Source organism: Catharus ustulatus, chromosome 6, assembly GCF_009819885.2.
Source record: "Catharus ustulatus isolate bCatUst1 chromosome 6, bCatUst1.pri.v2, whole genome shotgun sequence".
Taxonomy (NCBI): Eukaryota; Metazoa; Chordata; class Aves; order Passeriformes; family Turdidae; genus Catharus; species Catharus ustulatus.
Window position 1 is genome coordinate 44240031 of NC_046226.1, and position 22199 is coordinate 44262229.

Sequence of the window (22199 nt, forward strand, 5' to 3'; positions counted from 1 at the left end):
GCACAGCCAGACACGCTGCCCCTATGGACCATCTGCACTTGAATCTGGCTCACAAATCCAACATGTGGATCACAGACCTGGAGATAAACAGGGACACTGTGCTGGGAACATGAGTGTTGGGGAAGTGGCAGGCAGAAAGGGGGAGGTAGAGGCCAATGCTGACAGACCCTGAGCTCTGTTGGTAAATCCTTACACAGCAGCCAGCACAGAGCACCAACCTCTGCTGTGCCTCTAGAGTTTGCAACAAAGCAGACAAGAAAACTGGTTAAGACACCTCATCTTTGATAGTACAAGCAGGACAGAAAAATGAGAAATTATGATATTAAGTGATTTTCATTTGTATAAATATGGAGACATATGGATCAGTAGATTTTTACACACACAGGTATACGATATCCAATATCCAATATCACTTTGTTTAAAAAATACATTTAAAACCTGCAAAGAGGTAACAAAACTTGACATGGAATGCAAAGAGTTGTAAGACACCTCATGTAAGAGGCTATAAAACTAGAGACAAGGCACATGCTCACTTGTGAACAGTATTAAAACACCAATTTTATTCAGGAATACAGAATACATTTTTGAAGATTTCCAGTTTACAAAAGTTTAAGACAAGATTGGCTTTCAACGTACAATCTCTGTTAAAGCATTTAAATAACTTCTCCATTTCAAGTTGACAAAACCCCTCAAATCAGGAAAAGAAAAAAAAAAACATAAATGAAGGCCACAGTCCTGTACTGGGATACATTCAGGCAGAATCCAGCACAGTATTGAAATTGTTCCTGCAGTCCATATTTTAGTCCATGGGTGTAATATAACCTTGTATTAATAAAAAAATATTGGAGATCTAGTAAGAACTGCAAGAAAAGCCCTTGTCTTACCATTTTAGTTCCAGGCATTATATGCAAAGTACCTTCCAATAAGCAACAGTTAAAAACAGTACTCGTAATTTGATCACCACATTAAAAATACAGCATTAATTTTTTTTCTTCATTTATGCAATTTAAAATATTCATTAAAAACCACAATCAGTGTCCTTCCATCCTTTTCATCGTTAATAGTTTTCCTTATCTACTAAAACCATTTGTCTTTGCTAAGATGTCTAAAAGTAAAGAGCACAAGATTAACAAGCTGTAGCATTAATTAAAGTGAGAGTCATCTCTTTCCTCCACTCAGTTTTTAAATCTATTACAAGGGCCCTATTAGCTGTATCAAAGTGAAGTGGTGTAAATAAAACTGATCTGTCTTAAAAGTAGGAAGAAGGAATGCAGAATTATTTAAAAATTGCAATGCAGTCAGTTTTTTTGCATATGTCACTGCAGAGAAGAGCCAAGAAAATTACTCACAGGTTCTCTTTTAAAAGCATTAGTGCCAGTTTTCCATTTCCAGTACCAGAGAGGTAAATGGTAATTTGCCTTACAAGGAACTTCAGATTACTATCAAGCAGAATCACTAATGGCATCATTTTAAATACACAGTACTCTGATTTCAGCCGAGGTTAGACACTTGAAGCTCTGAATTTTATTTATTTGTTTAATTTTAAATTACCTTCTTTCCAACATGCCTTCATTTACTTTGAGTTCTTCAAAATCTTTTGTTCAAATATATTAATAGTTGCACTGAGAACTACTCAATACAGTGGTCACCATTCTGTACAGATGTGGAAACAGAATTTGGCTCTTGAAGAGAACTTTAATTGATTTTACTTTTGTAAGAATTAATCTTTGAAATAACATCCATTTGTTTAAATACTAAGTAGAAAGGAAAGCCCCTGGATGACTAACATCAAACTAAAAGGTTAAGAACAATTGCATACAATAGGATGATCAATTCCAATTCTACCTGTAACTGAAAAGAAACCCTACCCGTCTTATTAGATGAACATTTAACTTCAGCTTTTCAAGCTGCAGGATTTTCAGTGAAATATTTAATTTCATCAGCATGTTTCCCAAACATTCCACTGAATAATGCAGTGCAATGCTATATTAACACACTAGAAGTGACACATCATAAACAATTTCTGTGTGATACTACAGCAATTTCCAAAGAAACCAGCCTGGCAAACTTGTTCTACAAGCCAGAAAACTGGAGTAAGACAAGCCACCCCAAGTTTTAGCATGCCTTTTGGGAACAAGATACTGAACTGCTGTAGTCCTTAAAGTTCAGTGGTCCCCATAAGTAAGAATGAAAAGGAAGACAAGACTTGTTGCTCTTTTTGGATCTCTAGACAATGATACGTAACAACACCCAGAAATGCAGGTAACAACTTTTCCAATCAACATTCAAACAGAAAGGCACAATCTCCTTTTAAGTTGTGTTCTCAAAAACTAGATTCCTATACAAAGATAAATACACCCTTAGCTGGAAGGGAAAACATAACACCATTAAGAATGTTTTTTCCTTTTTTTTTTGGTAAAGTCCAGATGGATTATCTTAATGCAAAAGTTACACGAATATATACATCCTCAAAGAGTAAGTTTTTAAAATATATATATATGTACATATATGACAGTGACTGACACAGAAGACACTCTTTTCCTACTTCTTAGCAATGCAAGACAACATTTTTCAGATGGCATCGGCACAGTATTTGGGCTGCACACCCTATGGTGTCTTAGAACACACATGGTGAAATGCAATCCCCTGTGGAAGGCTTGAGGGATACTGGACACAAACATTTAGTTTTACTTATATAGCTTCAGGCAACTTTAAAATTAAAAAGATACCCAATTACAATGAAACTACTACAAGTTCTTCATTGGTATGTTTTCAAGGCCAATATAAAGTTTCTAAAACTGCAACGGAAAATCATTAAGGTTGATTTTGATACAGCATAACATAGCTCTCTGTAAGAGGCCAAGCAGAACCTTAATGAAAGGCAAGAGGGACAGCAGGGTCTAGTGATCACAGAAGTCCCTGCCTCCACCTGTACTATTAACTCATTCACGTACCTGAGTCTGCTCTACCTGTGAAATAAAGAATAGCTGTCTGCTCTGTGCAATGACAACACTCTGCCAATGACCTTGGCCAGTCAGTAATAAAGCTAAATCCTGCTTTGTGCAGGACAGCATAATTACATTGCTTGAGTTCTCAGCAAGGATGAAATCTGACCCACTCTTGTACATTACTTTGCAAGGACCTAGGAGCATCTTCACCAATGCACTTCACCACAGGCTGCCTATGCCTGTAATGAAAGCTGCCCTTAATCTGCTTCCAAAGACAGCCCAGCCCATCAGCATTAGATTTCACCAGGACCCCCCATCATGTCCCTCAGTCCTGGAATGACCTGTGCTTGTAAATCTATCTGCAAGAGGTCCCTGCATCTTGCATATTGTGACAACAGACTTCAGAGCTGGAAATGAAAAAACAAACAAACAACCAACCCCTAAAAACCAACACCCTAACCCCCTCCCTAAATATTCAGCTGTATTTATGAGAACTGAGACTGAACTAGAGTAGGTCCCTTACATACACTCCAAATTCTTGGGTTCTGAGCATGTAACCTTTGGGCAAAAGAATCTATCTTACAAAGATGGGGAGGAAGAAAGCAGAAGGTGTGGGCAGTCAGTTTCATTCACTTCCTTTAAACAGCAAGGTCTGTTTAATGACACGGTTCTTTTACACAAAAAGAGTGGGAAATGTGCGACAGACAAATACAAATAATTTTTTAAGGCAAATTTTCCCCCAGACAAGAGGAAGACACTACACTGTTTACTGTATACTGAGTACAAATATGGCACTGCAGTGGCATTTAAATTCACAAAATACCTTTACCTCAGAGGTGCTTTCACAGGATGATTCAACAAGGTGCATTGAAACACAATTGGACCATTACAAGACTTAAGACAGAACAGAACATAAATGATTCTGGTTTTCTGCAGAAGTTAGAATTTCAACCAAATGAATGTGAATAATGCAAACTCTGTTAAAACCAATGAGTTTATCAAAACCAAAACTTTGACGGTTTAGAGTTCTTGCGGCGTAGCAGAACTAAACCCAGGTGATAAACTCTGTACATACCTACAAACAGTATTACACATGTGTATCCATGCATGTACACAGACATGCTGTAGATGGGAAGCCAAGCCCAACACCTTTCACTGCATGACCTCCTTTCAGGTATTTTACAAATATAACAAACTACTCACTGACATTAAAGCTTTCTGCTCTGGGTGTTTGCCTCACACCAGCTTTGGTGTTGAAGATTTTGCTGGAACAATTTGTTTTGTTGTTTAGTTGTGGGTTTTTTTTTAAGAGAGAACACATGGAATAATGTTATGCCTCACAGGAAAAGAAGTCTTGCTCTTGTTTTGAGACTCTTCAGTGCCTCTGTACTCAGCCCTGACATTTGACAGATAAGCCAACCTTTGTGGTGCTGCTTAGACAACCCATGCAAATTTGCCCTAGATACTGGCATCTGGGAAAAAAACCCTTGCTTAGCTAGAGTTGTTGCATCATCACAAGTTTAAACCTCCTTCACAGGCCACGCAGAGATGGGTCAAGTAGGAGATTTTCTGCCACTTGGGCACTGCCAGGTGGTTGGCATTGGGCACCAGACCTCCAAGCAGACGACTGTTTCTCATATGCTTCAGTGACCACCAGTTGGCACCAGACAGCAAGAAAAAAAGAAGAAACAGCTCCCACGTCGGCAGGATGGAAGGCAGTCTGAAAACCAAGGGTCCTCCTTGCAGAGTTCTCATGTGCAACTTCTGTAAATATTATATACACACATATATACATTCATATACAGTAAGCAGTCCAATAAATACATCACATCAGTTCTTTTGACAAAGCACTGATGTTTTTCTTGCTTGTCTGAACCAGAACTTGCTCACAGAAATACTGTGGAGAGCTGATGTGACTCTAGGTTTAGCTCTCCTTGCTCTGCTTTTGTTGAGCCCAAAATGCTGAACTGAAATATTTACTCAGCGTGAACTCAAAGCAAGTCACCATTCAGGCACATGTCTCCCTGAAACCTACCAGCCACAGCAGCTTAACCCACACAGACACAGGAAATGCCTTGGCCATCCCAACTACTAGAGCAGTTAGACCTCTCTTTCAGCAGTGTGGCTGATCAGAGGATCACTCTGATCCACTGTCCTCTCCAGAAGAGTTCTGTGCCCATCCATGCTGCCATGGACGCCTCTCGTCCAGCTGTCGGATGTGCCCACAGGACTTTCTGCCATGGGGGTGTCTGTGCTGGCCAAGCTTCCCGACCGAGAGCGGTAAGGAGGAAGGTCTGGCTGGTTAGGGGACTCAGATTCAGAACAATAAGGTGGTGGAGGAAGGTCAAACCAAGGTGGTCTGCTGTAAGACACACAAGAGAGTAAGAAGTTACTGAAAACAGTGGGACAGAAGATAATACATAGCATTCCAATGACAAAAAAAAAACACAAACAGTATTTCTCAGCTTTTCAATTATGACACATATCAAGAGATCTCAGACTTGCTCATATTATTCAGGTGATTTCAAAATATCCACACCACAATTGGGAAGCAAGGTTTCTGGCCAAGGTGCAACACAGTAATTACAACCTGTTTAACAATCCACATGATGAGTTAGATGCCTATAGACTTCCAACAAAGCTGGCTCAAAGACAGCTGTGCAAGAGGTAAAAAACTTTTCTGTTTAACATTTACACCAGAGAAAACGCTAAAAGAAGTAAAATTAAATGGCGAATTTACACCTATAGATGATGATGTGAACAGAAAAAAGTTCCAAGGAAACCTCCACTAAGTGACAGAGATTAATGGCTTACAGTCTACAAGTAAATAACAAACTGAATTCTCCACACTGACAAATCACTTTGGCTGTCATGACATCACATGCAGAGCAACTGTTAAGTAGGCACAGGCAAGATGAGAACTGCATTCTGGAAAACTGGTCTGTGGTTCTGATAGCAAGCAAGTAAAGGGACTGAAGTGTTGAGCACAATGATAACAGGCCCTGGGAGCAATTAGCTCTGAAACTGCTGATGGTTTTATCAGCTCAGGTGAGAAGTGATTACAATCTGGACACCTGCTCATTTACTTGTCCTTAATAATGAAAATATATCATTATTATGAAAGTCAACATTAAGACAAGGGACCTTCAGCCAAAAGCAGTAGAGGATAGAAGTTTACTATTATTCTTATGTCCCATAGTTCATACTAAAAATACCAAAGAGTGATAGTGAACAATCTGAATTGTTAAAGTTTGTACTATATCCTTTTTATGTAGTGAGGATGTCTGCTTACAAGTTTTGTTTGGAAAGACTCTACAGAGTTTTAAATGAAGGTTAATTATCTACAAATAAATCCAGTGTCATAACTACATTACTACAAAGGCATTGTAAACAAGCCACACCCACACCAAACTTCAAAGTACTTTCAGCTATTTAAATTAAGAAGAGTTCTGTTCTTCTCTTGGTAAAAGGTAAAGCAGTGCAGAGCAGAAGAATGATACAATTTCTTCATACAAGAACTGAAGAACTCTCTCAGCTTTCTATACGTCTCATAAATGAACAGAGCTGTATTTTTTCAGTGTTATGACCTACAACTTAGCTGGGCTTTTTTGGTAAAACTCCAAATTCAGTCAGTCTTCACATTTTGATTCCAGACTGGCACATGCTACCACTACTAGACAAGTGATACATTCTCGTGCCATTCTCCAAAGCTTACCACCAACATATGCTAGGAGAATATGACTTGAGTTTCCCTCAAATCCCTTCTAATGCCAGTAACAGTGAATGGACCTGAAGACCATGAACATTTCATATACAGAAGTAGCTCAGATTTACTGAAATTTGACCCTGTGCAGGTGACAGAAGCACAGCACTGGACTTGTGTCAAAAGCAGCAAGAAGTGGGGAGCAGCAGCACAGATAAGCAGCACTGCAACCAGCAGAGGGACACTTTGTGAGCCCAGAAGGGGCTCCTGTACATACCTTTGGTCGAGCACAGCCTCTGAATAGGATGGAGGGGAGTCCAGGTCCACTGGCCTGTGGTAGGGTTGGCTGGCCATGTACTGGATGCCGTTGTTGACGTTGTAGGTGACGCTGCAGTGGTGCGGGTGGTCGAGGACCACGAGGCGGGACAGCAGCACGGGGTGCTGCAGGCGATGCACCGGCAGCGTCATCAGGTTGTTGCGCTTGCGCTGGTGGTGCAGCACCAAGGCAAGGAAGGCCACCACGAGGACGAAAATGACAGAGCTGCCAATGATGGCGTAGGTGATGCTTGGGTAGTAAAGCAGTTGATTTTCAGAGGTCACGTAATCTTGGCCGCTCCCTGCCTCTGCAAGACAGAAGGAAAAGGAAGCCTGAGATTGGTTTCAATATAAAACTGCTTTTGGGTTACGCTGTGTTTTCTGCTAATATGCTGTGTGACAAAACAAAGTTTTCCTTTTTCCTCCAGATTCTGAAAAATTAGCTTATTAAAAGCACATGCATGCAAATTGGAGATTGGCAGAGCATCCCTCAGTCTCTCCTCACCACAGCAGTGCCAGCACACAAACTACTAGGGATAGACAAATTGAGAAAGAGAAAAATACACACGGTAGTAGGAAGCATGAGCATTATTATGGGAGTAGCTCCCCCACTCCTATTTAACAGTCATAGCTTTTGTTTGCAGAGGTGAGACACCCAGTCCCAAGCCACAACCACAGTACCTCAGCTGCACTTGGAAAAGCTCACTAGAATCAGAGCTGTGGAAGGTGCAACACTTACTTTTTTTTTAACTTTACGTTCCCCAACACCATTTAAGCCCCATGTTCACACGGTCATGCAGCCATTGAACAATAGATTTTTGGGCAGGAATTTATCTTTCTGTGTAGCCTGTAATTCCTTATAGCCTCAAACAAGCTATTCTGACATTCATCTACCTCAAGAAAATATGAGGTTGAGTAAAAACCAAACCAAACAAACAGAACCCCAAATCCACACAATTACAAGAGCACGATCCGTCCAAATTCTTAATTTCCTACTGCAGAAGGCTGACACAGTAAGCCTTGGCATATGATTTTCCTTTCTTTTCCTTATCAAGCAAAACTGTTTTTCAGTTATTCAGAATTGCAACAGAACCACTAACATAATTCTCTAACAACAGAGAATGAAATATACACTGATTGTGCCCAACATAATGGAAGACCTTTACTCAAGCACCCATTGTTTTCATCAAGATGCTTTAGGTATCTCTCTCAAGTTTTCTTCCATGGTTAAACACCAAACCAAAATTTCCAGCATCACTAAAAATCGCTTCTGCATTTGTCAGTAAGATAATACGACATAAAATGGCTAATCCTTTAAACATCTCCATTTTAAAGCATAGATGCTTTCATAAGAAACGAGCTGGGAGAAAAAAAGACCGTATCAAAACAAAGAAAACATTTTTCTTTTCTATAAGAGTAGTGAGGCACTGGAAGAGGTTGCTCAGAGAGGTTGCGAATGCCCCATCCCTGGAAGTGTTCAAGGCCAGGCTGGATGAGGCTTTGAGCAACCTGGTCTAGTGGGAAGTATCCCTGCTCACAGCAGGGGGTTGGGAACAATATTGTCTTTATGGTTCATTCCAATCAAAATTATTCTGTGATTACTGGCCCCATTACCAACTATGAAAACTACCACCCAGATAGAACTGTTCCACTGATGATGCCACTACAACCACAGACCAGAGATTTGCAAGCCAGCTGCAAGCCAGACTTTTCCTGATACTTAACGTAACACCTCAGGGAGGATCTTTGCTAACTTTATTTCCCTGTGTAACTGTGCTAGAGAAAGTAGAATTCACTGTTTCCAGACAACATTTGGTCTCTAGCTCACACAGCAAAGTGAACCAAGTCTGCATGAGGAATGTAAATGAAAGTAGAAGGAAGTAAAGGAATTGACATGCATTAGTAATTTTAATTACAGCTGATCACATATTACTCTGGCTCTTTCAATACACTCCCTAAATTCAACAGCTGAGAAATTAATTCATGTCATGTATCACAGACAAGGGCCAGCACAGGGAATATAATGACAAGCAGATCATTTTTATGCAAACATGAAGAAGTTTATTTGCAAAGACTGACCCATGGATGAATACTACTACCTGCAGCAAGAGCAAGGAAAGTAAATCTATTGTGACATCCCAGTAAAATACCACAAGACTCTCAATCAACTTGGCTCACTGGTTACAGTGCATTGGCATAAGGCTGAAAACAGGATGTCTTTGCAGATCTTTACCACGGGGTCATTCTGCAACAGCACAGTCTCTTCACTGTAAAATCTCCATCTTACTAAAAGGGAAGAAAAATGAGAAGTGAATTATCAATCTTTTTTTTCTTTTTCTTTTTTCCCCAAACTTTTCAAGTTATCCACCTGTTTAGGACAGCACCTTCTAGGTCCTATAAGAACCAGTTCTAGAAATCCAAACAAGCTAACTAGACTGCTGAAGAAAAATTGCTTTGTCAAAAGTCAGATGGGATCTGATGACCAGTTTTAGAACAGTGTGAAACAAAACATCTCTTATCTGGTTCTACAATTTTTTTTTTCATACAACTACAGACATATTTTATAAAGATTTGGCGTAACTTTGCAGTTAACATGCTGTTCTGGAGATCTGGGATTACTGTGGCTAATGAAGCAGTTTTGCATGCAGGAGATTTTTACATTAAGTTTTTGCACTTTGTCTTCCTATATACCTGATCATATTGAAATAAATAACTTTTTAGAACTCCTTGATAACATTCTGGGCTTTATTTTGTAGACCCTGATGAATATTCAGAGGTTTGGAAGGGAATGAGGGGTACTGAGTTGAGACTGCCTGATGAAGCTCTATCCATTTTGCACTCATGTAAAAGGGAAAAGGTGAAATATAGAGAACACCTGAAAATTCTCAGCTGGACATGCATGACTAAAAGAAACAAAATCCATGACTCTTTAGCTCTGCTCTAATAACTTTCAGCAAATGTTTACACATCACAAAAGTCACTGAACTGAATTTCTTGGTAATTCAGTTATCCTCTCCCAGGAGAAGCAGACATTATCCAGGAGAGTTTAAAAAGTTCTGCCTGACCTACTGCTAAGTGCAAATTTATGAAAAAGAGTGAGTGGGCAAGCAAATTTAATTTAAATTCGTGGAGTATTTATTATTTTATCCTTTTTTTACCCTTAAGAAGATCTGTTTTCTATCATGCCACATATAAACAGTTTATCAATGCCACTTATGCCAAGTAAACCCTAGTATCTGGGAAATGCTGAATTCACAGATTAGAGATTTTTGGAGTGTAAAAAGCCTTGTGAATAATTTAGGAAAATACTGATAAAGGAAACACAGCAGGTTGTGCTCAGAGGTCTATTTTATTGACTGTGAACAAATTTGCTGTCTAAAAGTTTAAAAAAAGAACTGAGAGTAACTGCATTAAGTCTGCCAGACATAGGGATGAGAGGCTATTATTTTATCTTTCACAATCCTCTGCTCAAGCCTGGCTTTTCACAGTTCATTGGAGAAAAAGCTTTTGAAATACATAATCTGAGCAGACATCTGTAGCCTTAATGAGCACGAGTCACGGTCCATCTCCAACAAAGATGCTACTGTAACAACACATTTAAATTCCAACTGGTTAAAGTGCAAAGCTGCAGCTTGGAAGGTTAAAGAAAACAAAAATCAAATGCAGACAGAGCCTCTGCACATTATTTACTTTCTGTGTTTGGGGTTCTTAGGGCACCCAGCTAAGTCTCCAAAACTCTTATAAAATTTTTCATCCTTGATGATTTTATGTGCCACTAAAACAAGTCTCACATATATTTTGTGCACTGAAGTCTCAGAATATTCTTTATTCTCGTGATGTTTTTCTAACTGAGTTATCTTTTTTTCCCTATTGCCCTTCTCAGTGTTACAAACAAGACCTCTCTCAGACAACACAGCACCTTGACCTCATGAAGTCTCATGCTAGGTTACCATTGTTCCCTCCTGAACAGCTTCACAGTTCCCATAGACACCAGAGACAAGGATTTGTTTTCAACTGCATTCAAAGCGTGTTTTTGCCCTGCTATGGCTTTCTCTGTTTCAGGCTCAGCAGAGAGATTCACTAATGGAGGTGTTACACATACTAAACAGACCTTATCTATGGGAATTAGAGGAATACAATATGACTGCACCTTTGCTTAACAGGTACTTGGTAAATGGATAAGATTTCTGGGAAGGCACAAGGATGAAGTTCCTTCCAGGTATATCTGTAACAGTGATGGCTTCACAGACAAAGACAGACAATAGGTATCTGCACAGACATCCTGGCTTCAAACGGCACCAAGGTTATCCTGTGTTTAACTCTCTGCTAATCACAAGTGTCCCTAATACACACAGACCAGAACCACAGCAAACAGATCTGAGAAACTGGAGGAAAGGGTGGATCTATTCCCAGCTCTTGAAGTTGCTCATCAGGTGATTTTCTCCACCTCTGCCTGGCTCTTTGCCTGGCTATCCCCACCTGAAAACTAGATAGTGATGTTCTCACATTCTCAGAACATTCTCCAAAGCTCTATCATAGTGACAAGAACTACATTTTCCTGAGAAGTTTAAGTGTTTCAAATACCAACCAGAAGTCTTAAATACCACTGGATGCTCTGTTTTTACCTATTCTTTCAGATGACTGGAAAGACAGTAATGACCTTGCCTGCATAAACACAGTAGGACCTCTTGATATGAAGAATTTGTTAGCTGTACATAGATACATATTTATTTTTTTCCCATCACTATTGGTATTAGTGTAACAACTTGAGCTCTGAGCAATGAAACAGAATTTCTATGTATAATGCACTTCAGAGGCTCTGAGCAAAACAATAGTTATTGTTCCCATATGGTTATTGTTTAAGAATGTAAAGCTAAGCACAAGACTTGGAACTATATATAGTTATATAAGTAGCCAGCAAGACACAGATAAACCTAAGGACAGTAGCAGTCAGCAGAATTAGCAGCAGTGCCAGCATGTCTCATTCAGTGCACCAGAATCAGTGCATAACCAGTGCCTTCCTCCCCAGACTTAAATCCTCATCCTGACCACGCGCTACAAGAGCTGTGCTTTCAAGTCTTTGCAGCTGCTCTAAAAGAGCAGCTGAGTCAGCCTGAAGATCAAGAGCCTCACCTCTCACATGCCATCCTTTTTTATCTTCTGCAGGCTAGGATAATTACTCCATGCACTTCACACACACAAAGAAAAGAAAAGCAGCAAACTGAGCAAATAAGTAGAGAACTAAGAAATACTTAGCAGTAGTCATGGCAACTAAAATTCTAAAATTAACTTGGCAGCAATGTAAGAACCTGCAAAGCCAAAACCTGCCATAAAGCACAGAAACAAAAGGTCCAGACTTGGCAGCTGGATGTAGCCCAAGGAGGAAATTAAAGTGTTACTCAAATGCAATTCAGGATTACTCCAGCACTGATCTATGCAGCAGTTCCTGGACACGTGATAGGACAGCTGAATACTTTGATTAAATCATAGCTAGCACAAAAACCAAAAGCGTGGGTAGAACATAAAAAGGAAGAACCTTGTCCCGTTAGTCTCCTCTTTCTCCTTCCTAAACGGATGGTCACCATCAAGGAGGTAACCACAAACTCAGTTACTACAGAGTTACTCTATAGAGTAACATTTTATGACAGAAGATGTCACTCAGTGAGAGTCTGGGCACTGAAATCTTTAGGGGTTTGGGCTACTATTGACCCCTCCCAAGCATTAAATTAAATCTGCTCTGCAGAAGGAAAAATCTCTGACTGCACCTGCCAGAAAGCTCTTTGGTGGACCAAGCTCATAAAATAAAACAAGAATCTGCTTCAAAGAAAGAAAAACAGTATTATCTTCATGGCATAAACAGGCTCTGCTGCTCTTGCCAAGACACATAACAACTACACGCCTCCCAGGCTCTAGTTCAAACAATGTGCCTAAGAGATAATAGCCACTGATCCTAAAGCACAGCCTGCTCTTTCGTCCAATCTCCCAAGAGACAGTCCAGTCTCACCTTGTTCCAGTCACAAACAGCATTCCCCAACTGCATAAAAAGTCCAGGTTTGGACTTTTTGTCTAGATCTTGCTTGCTGTGTAATCTCTTGCGTACCATTAATGAGTAGTATAGGACAGTCTTGAAAGTTAAAACAATATAATGTGTTAATGGAGAAGTTAACAGAACTGAAATTCAATAGCAAGATCCAAGTGTACTCAGTCACCAGTATTTCAGGAGTAATGGACATCCATTAAAACACAAGAAGTTCCACCTCATCAGGAGAAAGAATTTCTTTTTGAGGGTGGCAGAGCACTGGAACAGGCTGTCCAAGGAAATCACAACACCACCCTCTCTGGAGACATTCAAGAGGTCCCTTCCAGCTCTAGTGATTCTTTGATTCTGCTTCATCTTCAGCTATCAGCTTCATCTTCACTTCTTTAACTAAAGCACATTATTTTCTACCAAATAACCTTGGCAACACAGGAAAATTTATGCACAAGTGCACTGTCCTGTCTTCTGCAAAGGTTAATTGGTGCTCTGAGCCAGGTAAGAGCCTGGACATTGTATCAGCTCCCAGCCAGTGCAAAGGCATGCCCTACCTTGATTAATTTTGAAAGGTCTTCAGTACAGTTCCGAGTCAAAAGTATGAAAGGAAGCATGTCTGGCAAAGGCATAGGTGGCTTTGCCTTTCCAATTCCCTAAGTGTTTAGAATACAAGTTTCCACGACATACTCCACTAACATTCCTTGGAATCATGTGACTATCTAGGAGGCAGAAAGACCCAACAAATAAAACCAAAAAGTAAAGTAATTAAAATGAAAATTTGTGGATGAAATGCTTTTATCATCTATCAATTCTGAAACCAGATTATATCCATTGCAAAACTGTTACCAATTCATTTATCTTGAGTGATCTACATGCCTGAAAAAAATGCATGTTACTTCAACAGAATGTCTGAAAAAGCTAACGTGGGATGCTATGCAGGACAGCTAAATTGCATTTTTATAGTGTTTATTCTGGCAAGAAGAGACACAGGGCTCAGCTAGAATGTGCACATTAACTTTTTCCTGGGTGCTGATTAGTGCTATGAACAGCTGGAGCATAAGAAGGATAATAAGGTTTGAAGAAATGTGGCGCAGGATTTATGGAGCCTGCAGTAAGGTATACATGGCAAGAAATACTGCTTAAATATGATTTAAATCTATTGTAGAGTAAGTTTATAATCAGTTTATAAATTTACTCTAATCGTTCAAGAACTGTATTTTAATGGCTGATTTTTGAAACAGTACTAGTACAATGTCCATGTCCTGTTTTACATATAAATATTGTCAATCCTATTTTATTTCTAGCATTGTAAATAAGAGATGTTCCCAGATACACAGTACACATACTGTTCAAGACACTAACAATCTAGAAACCATAAGCAGGTGATCCTGATTAAAAGAAGAACCAAATCCGCAGAGACAGACAGTACCTTCCCGGTCACCTAAATCCCTTTCCTAGGTCACCTTTTGCATCACCCATTCATTCACACCTACTCAATCCCCCTTCAATGAATGCCTCCAGGATGCCACAGAAGAAACCAGCAGCAAATCCACTCCAGCAAGTGCCTGCAGGCTACTCTCTGGCTCTAGGAATCCAAAGGAGGCTGAAGAGGAAAGACTGCAACAACTGAGTGATGTGGGTAGACACTCAGTCCAAACCAAGATGAAGCTCAATGCTTGTTTCCAAGAGACAACACACCTCTGTGAAGTTACATTAGGAGATGCTTTGCCTCTTAAAGTTATCCTGACTTTGCATTACAATTGTTTGACATATGAACTGATGTTTCCTTTCAGCCACAAACTCAAGAAACTCTTGCCAAACAGTGGCCTCAGTAGCTTCACTGTGTTCAGACTCCACCTTCAGGAAAGTCTTAAACATTGTGTACATGGCTGCAAATCCAATTCTAAGTATTTCCTTAAATATTATATGTACATACATACAACAGGAAAAAAACCAGATCAAAATACAACAGCAAGGACGACAGCAATTGGCTGTGAAAGTAGCTACTGCATAGCCCTTTCTGGCCTTCCTGATCACAAGACCCAGCCTGTCAAATGCCAGAGAGAGAAAGAGGAAGAAAAAACAGAAAAGCAAATGAGGCAAAGAGAAGAAAAAGAAAAAAGATGCACTTGAAAGCTAGTGTACACAAATGGGACACTAACAAGCATCTGGAAGGCATTAACACCAGGGAGAAGATAAACATGTGCTTTTCATCCTCTGATAAAAATCTCACTTGATCAGAAAAGATGACACTGAAAATAGGGAGCGAGAGGGAAACATCCAAAGGTTGTGGATGCCAGTGGCTCACTAGAAAATTGAAAGCTTCTCAGGAGGGTCCAAAAGGCTCTTCTCTGCAACTATTCAGTAATTATCTGAATGGCAGAGAATTCTTATTCAGCTTGCTGTTAGGCAACATCAACCCTGCTAGATGAGATCAAAATTTAAAATTATTTTAAAATAGCAGAAATGGTCAGGATCACATGTAGCCAGATGTCCGCAGGGAACAGCATGTTCACTGGCAGAGAAAAATACAACCCCAACAGAAACCAGCTCTAGCAAGGTGTGTGCTCGAGTATATATCCAGCTCAGGACATCACACTTTAAAAAAAAGGCAAAGGTGAATCAGAGCTTGATGGAGAACAACATTAATTATCAGATGCCCACACTGACATTAACTAGCAAGAAGGAAGGCTGTTTAGGCTGAAGAAAACATTGCAGGGAAACTTTTAATATTTTTAAATAGAGAAGTTTGAAATTAATGAGAATCAAAACCGAAATCAAAGCCTGCTCAAACAATATAAGTGCAGGTCTTTCAAACACTGCAGGCAAGTGTCCCAAATGACTAAGGTGAGAAATCACAGCTTTATTTCGTACATCTAATAGATTAGAGCTGTCACCTCTGTCAGTGAATAAACACCAGCAGCACCACCATACCTCTGTGCCTTTAGATTTCCAGTTACACTGACCACTCTGATGGTGTTATCATAGGGGCTATCACTCCTGTATGTCCTCGGGAGAGTTTCTCAAAGTTTTTCTGAAGAATTTAAAAAATCCTATAAATTTTAAGCACCTACGATCCAGGTTGAATTTGAAGCACTTACCACCAAAGGAAAAGCACCACAATAACTTACTACCTACATTGTAGTTCTGGTGTGAGGTTCAACTTGCAAAGTGGCAAGGAGAACACAGCATTGGAACAGATCCCCTTGAGCTAACAATGTTCTGTCTAGGTGTGCTTTGGAAATACCCTGACCTCAGAGTCCTGAATGTATACATTGGCCTGTAGTCAGAAATAACACTTTCACCCTGCCCCAATCAAATAACCCAAAACACTCCATAAAACCTAAATTTGGGTTATTTCTCCTGGTGAGCTGACAAACCTGTGTTTGTTTCACCAAACCTGTCTTCAGATAAACAGAAAAAAGATAAGAAATGCCTTCTAACAATGAAAATGGAGGTTCTTATGTAAAGAATTTAATATCATTTGTTACATGATCCCATTCTTCTCCCAAGTTCAGCAGGAGTTCATACTTCACTGAAAAATCGATAAATTCTATAAGCCTTAGAAGCTAAGCATGCACTCAGAAAGGAAGGAGGAGCTCATCTCCTCGTTTAGAGTGCAGGGGACACTTGGATACCTTTTCCCTGTGGATGGACTCAGTGTAACATTTCAGACAGTAAATCAAGGTATTATAGTACCTAGGAATTTCTCCAGAACCTTTTTTTTAAAAATATGCATTATAAAAATTTTGGTCTCATTTCAGCAAGTTTTCATATAAATAAATTAAGCAAAAAATATCTTTAATTACAGAACGAAGAAAATTGCTGCACTTGATGAAAGGTTGTTTGTTCAGCACTGACAAATGCAGCCTAATGAACGTGAGAGTGCCAGATTTTATTCTTGCCGAAGATGTAGTCTTGTTTCTTGTTTCCAGAGAGATCGTGGAAACATTTATTTTCCCTTTGACCCTGGCTGACTGAATAAACTAGTCATACTGAATTGTGTAATTCTTGACATGAAAAGCATGTGCACAATGCAAGAAAGAAATATGTACTTTAAAATTTGTATTAAGAGGCAAGAATCATAATTATTAATCACTATGTCAAGATAATTACTGTATGCAAGGTTAAATGAAGAGATTCTTGGTGGCATACTTATAGTTCTCATTCTGTGTGAAAAGACTGGAGGCAAATAATAATGATTAGTACAGCTTAGCATAGTTTAAAAGGCACTGAATTAGCTAATGTGTCACATGAGAACGAACCTTTATTGACAAAAACTTTGGCTAATGCATAGCAGTGGTAAAGAAGGTTAATAGAAAACTGGCTTATCACAAGGAAAGGATATTAACTGTATTATGGCATGATTCTGCAAAACCCCAATGAAACCATGTTTGAACACTGGCAGTCTATTTTGGCCAGCTTACTTGAAGACAGAATTAGGTTGATGGAAAGTACAGCACGAGAAACAAAGATGATGAATGGGGGAAACAGGGCTTAAATATCAAGAGAGAAAAAAACATACTTTATTTAGTGTTGAGAAAATATTATTAAGAGGAGCTATGACTGAAGTATTTATAATAGCCACGGGTTATAAAAAATAAGCTCAGTGACTAATTGTTAGGTTATTGGGCAGATCAGAACTAAAGGCAAACAAGGGTAAGAGGGAAAAGATGCAAGACGAATTTAATGAAACACTCCTCAGGAAGAAGAGAAAATAGGTAAAATGATGCTTCATGACTAAATTTAAACAAAAGCTGGAGGACTGTGTGGGCTGGATAAAAGCTTCCAGGGAGCATATCCATTTACATACACACACGCGAGCATCTGCTGCAATTTTAAAAATCATTCTTAAGAAAGGTTAAGAGTTTATCCAATTTGAAAGAGGAAGAAACAAAACCATTTACTACTACTCCTTTATAGTACAGATTCAAATGGCCAACTATAGTATTTTTATAGTACTATTCCTTTAAGTATTTAAAGACAAATCACATAAATGTTACAGTAATTCAACAAGATAGGTAAACCTACTCCTTGCCTAAAAAGCAAGACTCAAATTAATAAAACAATTCAGTTCAGGTTGCAGAGCTAACCATTGTTAACCAGGATCAGAAATTGGGAATTCTCAGCTTCCATCAGCCATATCCTGTTCTCAACACACACAGAGACTTTAATGAATTATTTACTTTTTCTTTACCATCAAAGAGGAGGCAGCTTTATTGCTTTACTCTTAAGGTGCACTTAATTATCCTTGAGCAACCCAGTCCTGTCCTCCCAAGCACTCTGTGGTATTTTAACAAGCTGTCTACAAACAGTGTTCACACGTTAAAGATGGAGGCTGATTTAATATGCTTATGTCTCGGCTTAAAAACTTGTCTAAACACAAATTAGGAAAGAAAATTAAAAGGAAAAGAAAGGACCAAATTACACTGGATTCTAGTCAATGTGGAACTTACCAAGTATCTAAAAAATACTGACTAAAAATGCAAAACAAACCACAGATGGACAGATGCATCAGTCCTTGCTTCCTTTACAAATAGCTTTAATTTTTCAGCTGATTTTGTTCCTGTAGATAAGGACCCCATAAACAAAGACCTCTGGATGCTAGAGGCTGACTGATCCTATCATCACTGTTTAGCAGCCACTCTTGCCTTGTGCTTGATGGCTTCTCTGCATCATGCTCACCTGTGCAACTCTACATCCTCCTCTTTGAACATTTTAAATACACAAACAACAAATGGTGCAATTTGCTTTCATTGGGCTTTTCACAAAAGTTTCAAGAGCTGTAAAATTGGAACATAATGGTTACCTGTGATTCATAAAGTGACAGATGACCTGGGAGACTTCTACCTAGGAAAAGTAAATCCTAAAATACAATGTTCACACTCTGGGGTGTAACTACCATGCCTTGGGAGTGTCACTTCAGTTTTGAAGGGATTAAAACAAAGAGCAGTCTCCATAACTAAGCCAGCTAAAAGTTTAATTAAATACAATTGCTTGCTGTGCTTCCCTTCCCCAAACAGCCTCATACATATTTATCACTGTAATTACAGCAGTAAAACCCTCCACAACTAATTATGCCATGCTTCTCATCTTCTATATGCCTGGAATTTTTTACATAATTACTACTGAAATTAATTGCAAGTTAGTTAATTTTGCACTTTGTCCTTTCAAGCTTAATTGAAAATTAAAATTTTTCAAACCAGTCATTCTTGAAAGCATGGTGCTTTTTACCTCAGATGGTGCCATAACCAAAATGTTATTTTAATGGTTTGTAGTAATATAGCATAGAGGAGTAGTGTAAATTTTATAATTTAAAATAAGAGAGTGTTACTTTAATACATATGTACCATACGCTTGCTAGTGCTACACTTTCCATAGATTATTCAGCCTGCCCAGTGCCACTTGGCCTCTCATGCAGTGCATTAGCATGCCATCCCTTGAGACAGGGACTACTATCAGCCACAGTTAGCTCAGATCAAGATCAAACCTGGAATTTTATTTGACTATGATTTAAGCATTGTGCTTAGTATTTCAAGGGTGACTAATGATTTTGGATGTCCAGTTCTACAATCGATTTTGAAAAAGTAACAAACATTTCCTCCCTTAAGAGGTAGGGAAAGAGGGGAAGAGACAAAATTTGACTTGGTCTAGAAAAATAATTGCCTGAAAATTTTTGACATCCCAGGAAGCACACAGTGTCCTCATTTTCTAGGGCAGTCTCTGTAATCAATTGTGATTTATTGATTTGAGAGTGCCTTTAATGAAGGACACTGAACAATGCAAAAACTTTCTATCAACTAAAGAAGTGTCTAAATTCCATGTGGTGAAAACAGACAGAAATACAGAACCCCTGGATGGGGATCCCAGCAATTTCCAATACACAACTGGTTCTCAAAAAGGATCAGTGACACATCTCAGCAAACCAGAAGACATTTCAGGAGCACACATCACACAGCACCATGTAACTCAACCCACTATTTTTATTATTTCACAATTATTTGCATTTAAACCTAATCCTAAAATCCTAAGATCCTTAGGATCTTATAACAGTAGCAATATTAGGGAGTTTTGCTCACTGCAATAATTCTTTATTGTTTTAAACAAAACAAAGTCTCTGTTTCAAACACCTTTTCAGTCTTAATTCAAAGCTTCAATCTTGTGCTTATTGTTTTCCATTTGTCATGAAATCTTGCAAATTTCTAATCAGATAGAAAACTTTCAAAAACAAAGAGAACTTTGCTAGGACACAGTCTCTATAAGCCAATGACTCAATGGGTAATTTTTCTTTACAATCTTTTGTTTTCCATTTCTGTAGAATCTTTCAATTCTGTAGAAATATTTTAATTTCTGTAGATTAGTTCAATATCTTGTTGCAACAAAAATCAGGGCAGTTGGGGAGTAATTAAAAAGGCAATTAATAAGAAAAAGCATTAAAAGTCAAGAGCCCAAGAACACCAAGACAGCTCTTCCAGTAAGTGTTGTAAGGACCTATGACAAGTGGTCCCTCACCAGTAAAGCAAATGAATACAGTGTTTGCTCTGTCTCAGTAGACTAAGAGCTGCGTGTGAGTAGCTGTGAACCTGTGAGCCACATGTGTATTATTAGCTGGGAGGTTTTAAACACACTGGACTGGTACAGTGTCAGAAAGCAATGGTTTCTGTTTTACAGATGATTTGCAATTCAATGAGGAAAAATCCCTACTTGTTTACTATGTCCAGTTTCAAAGTGAAGCAAAACAAATTCACTTGTGCATTTTCATAGACTGATCATAGTTAAGTACTTCTACCCACATAAAATTGCAAAGCCCTTTGTAAACCAGTCTCAAATTTTCTTAACCAAAGAAACTTCATTCTGCTAATGGCTAGCAAGCGTTACACAGATGTATACACAAAAATAAAATGAATTATTTGGTGTGAAATTTCTTATTTTTTTGTACTCTGCACCTTTCTCTGATGGAAGTCTTCTATACTCTTATTCAAACTCCAAAAAACATGCTAGTTCAGATGTTCTAAGGATTTCTCAGTGCATACTTACATACTATACTAAGAAGCATTTTTGACTCCTAAAAAGAACAAGAAAAAAGAAAAGAAAAATCTGATTCTGTCAGCCTTAGAAATGTTGACAGTCATTTATTTCAACTACCCCACCACAATACTTCTGCTTTAATTAAACATTAAATCAGTCAAGTAGGCATGCAGATTTAATTACTACTGTGGTTTAAAATGAGCTTATTTTCCCTTGAAGCCAGTGAAGGTTAGCAGGACGACCTCAGTATAATGGAAAATCCTCACTCTGGCAGGATGCTGGACACGAATTTGTCCCTTATGGCACAGTTTAAATATAATTCTCAGTAATACAATGCTCACAAAGAAGTACTGCTTTAACAAGTTTAATCCAAACATAGCAGAGGTCTATGGCAACTGACTATTTGATGGAAATAAATCAACCTGTTTGAAGGAAACAGCCTGCTCAGCATTAACTTTGTCAGCTCAGTAGGAGTGGACCTGATGCACAAGTCCCCAAACATCTACATGTTTGATTGATACTTTTCTCCACTGACCCATTGTTGGGACCATTTCAGTCAGCCACCTCTGTACAGAGTCAGGGTCAGGTCACTCCAAGTGAACTGGTCAGAGCTCTCATAGGTGACAATGGGTGGTACAGGAAAGGGGACAGAGCGGAGGAGACTTTCGGTCCCCATGGCATCAGTTCAAAGCATTTCCCATCAGACAAGGGAGTGAGGACTGTCACCTTGACCACTGGAGTCTCTCCCTGTTCACACCAGGGGTTTGGAAGAGACCAAGAACACACCCACCACAATGATGGTAAGAAGTTCCCTCCTGAGTTATGTCCTACAGGGACTTCTGGGATAGCTGTCAGCAATTTGAAACCCACCCACTGATTTCCAGACCTCTGTGAAGGAAAACCTGTGTATGTCTTCATCCTTTTTCTGCACTAAGACTTCTGACCAAGAATCTCAAAGGCTGTATATGATGCAGACAGTGATTCTGGTCTGGGCAAAACCCAAGCAATGAAAGCAATCACTTGCTTAGTGATAGATCTGAGTAGTTGAAAACAGGGCAAAGCTGTTTAGTAGGAAGCAACTACAGACACTTGTATTTATTAAAAAAACATAACTATGCAGTGAAAAGCAACTGGCAGCTGAGAAGGTACTTAGTAATAGAGTCCTCTTGCATTT

At 39.0% G+C, this 22199-nt stretch overlaps 1 protein-coding gene across 4 annotated transcripts in view; it reads right to left on the reverse strand.

Annotated features, from left to right (window-relative positions):
• Positions 1–540: 540 nt before the first annotated feature.
• Positions 541–22199, reverse strand: part of LDLRAD3 (low density lipoprotein receptor class A domain containing 3) — a 164611-nt gene continuing 142952 nt past the window's right edge. For 3 of the 4 annotated variants that reach the window (XM_033063766.1, XM_033063762.1, XM_033063765.1), the window contains exons 5-6: positions 6929–7274; positions 541–5310 (exon numbers count right to left, since the gene is read on the reverse strand). In XM_033063766.1, coding sequence (XP_032919657.1) covers positions 5049–5310; positions 6929–7274 — 608 coding nt within the window. In that variant the 3' untranslated portion in view covers positions 541–5048. The remainder of the gene's footprint in view (positions 5311–6928; positions 7275–22199) is intronic. The other variant, XM_033063763.1, reaches the window with a different exon arrangement.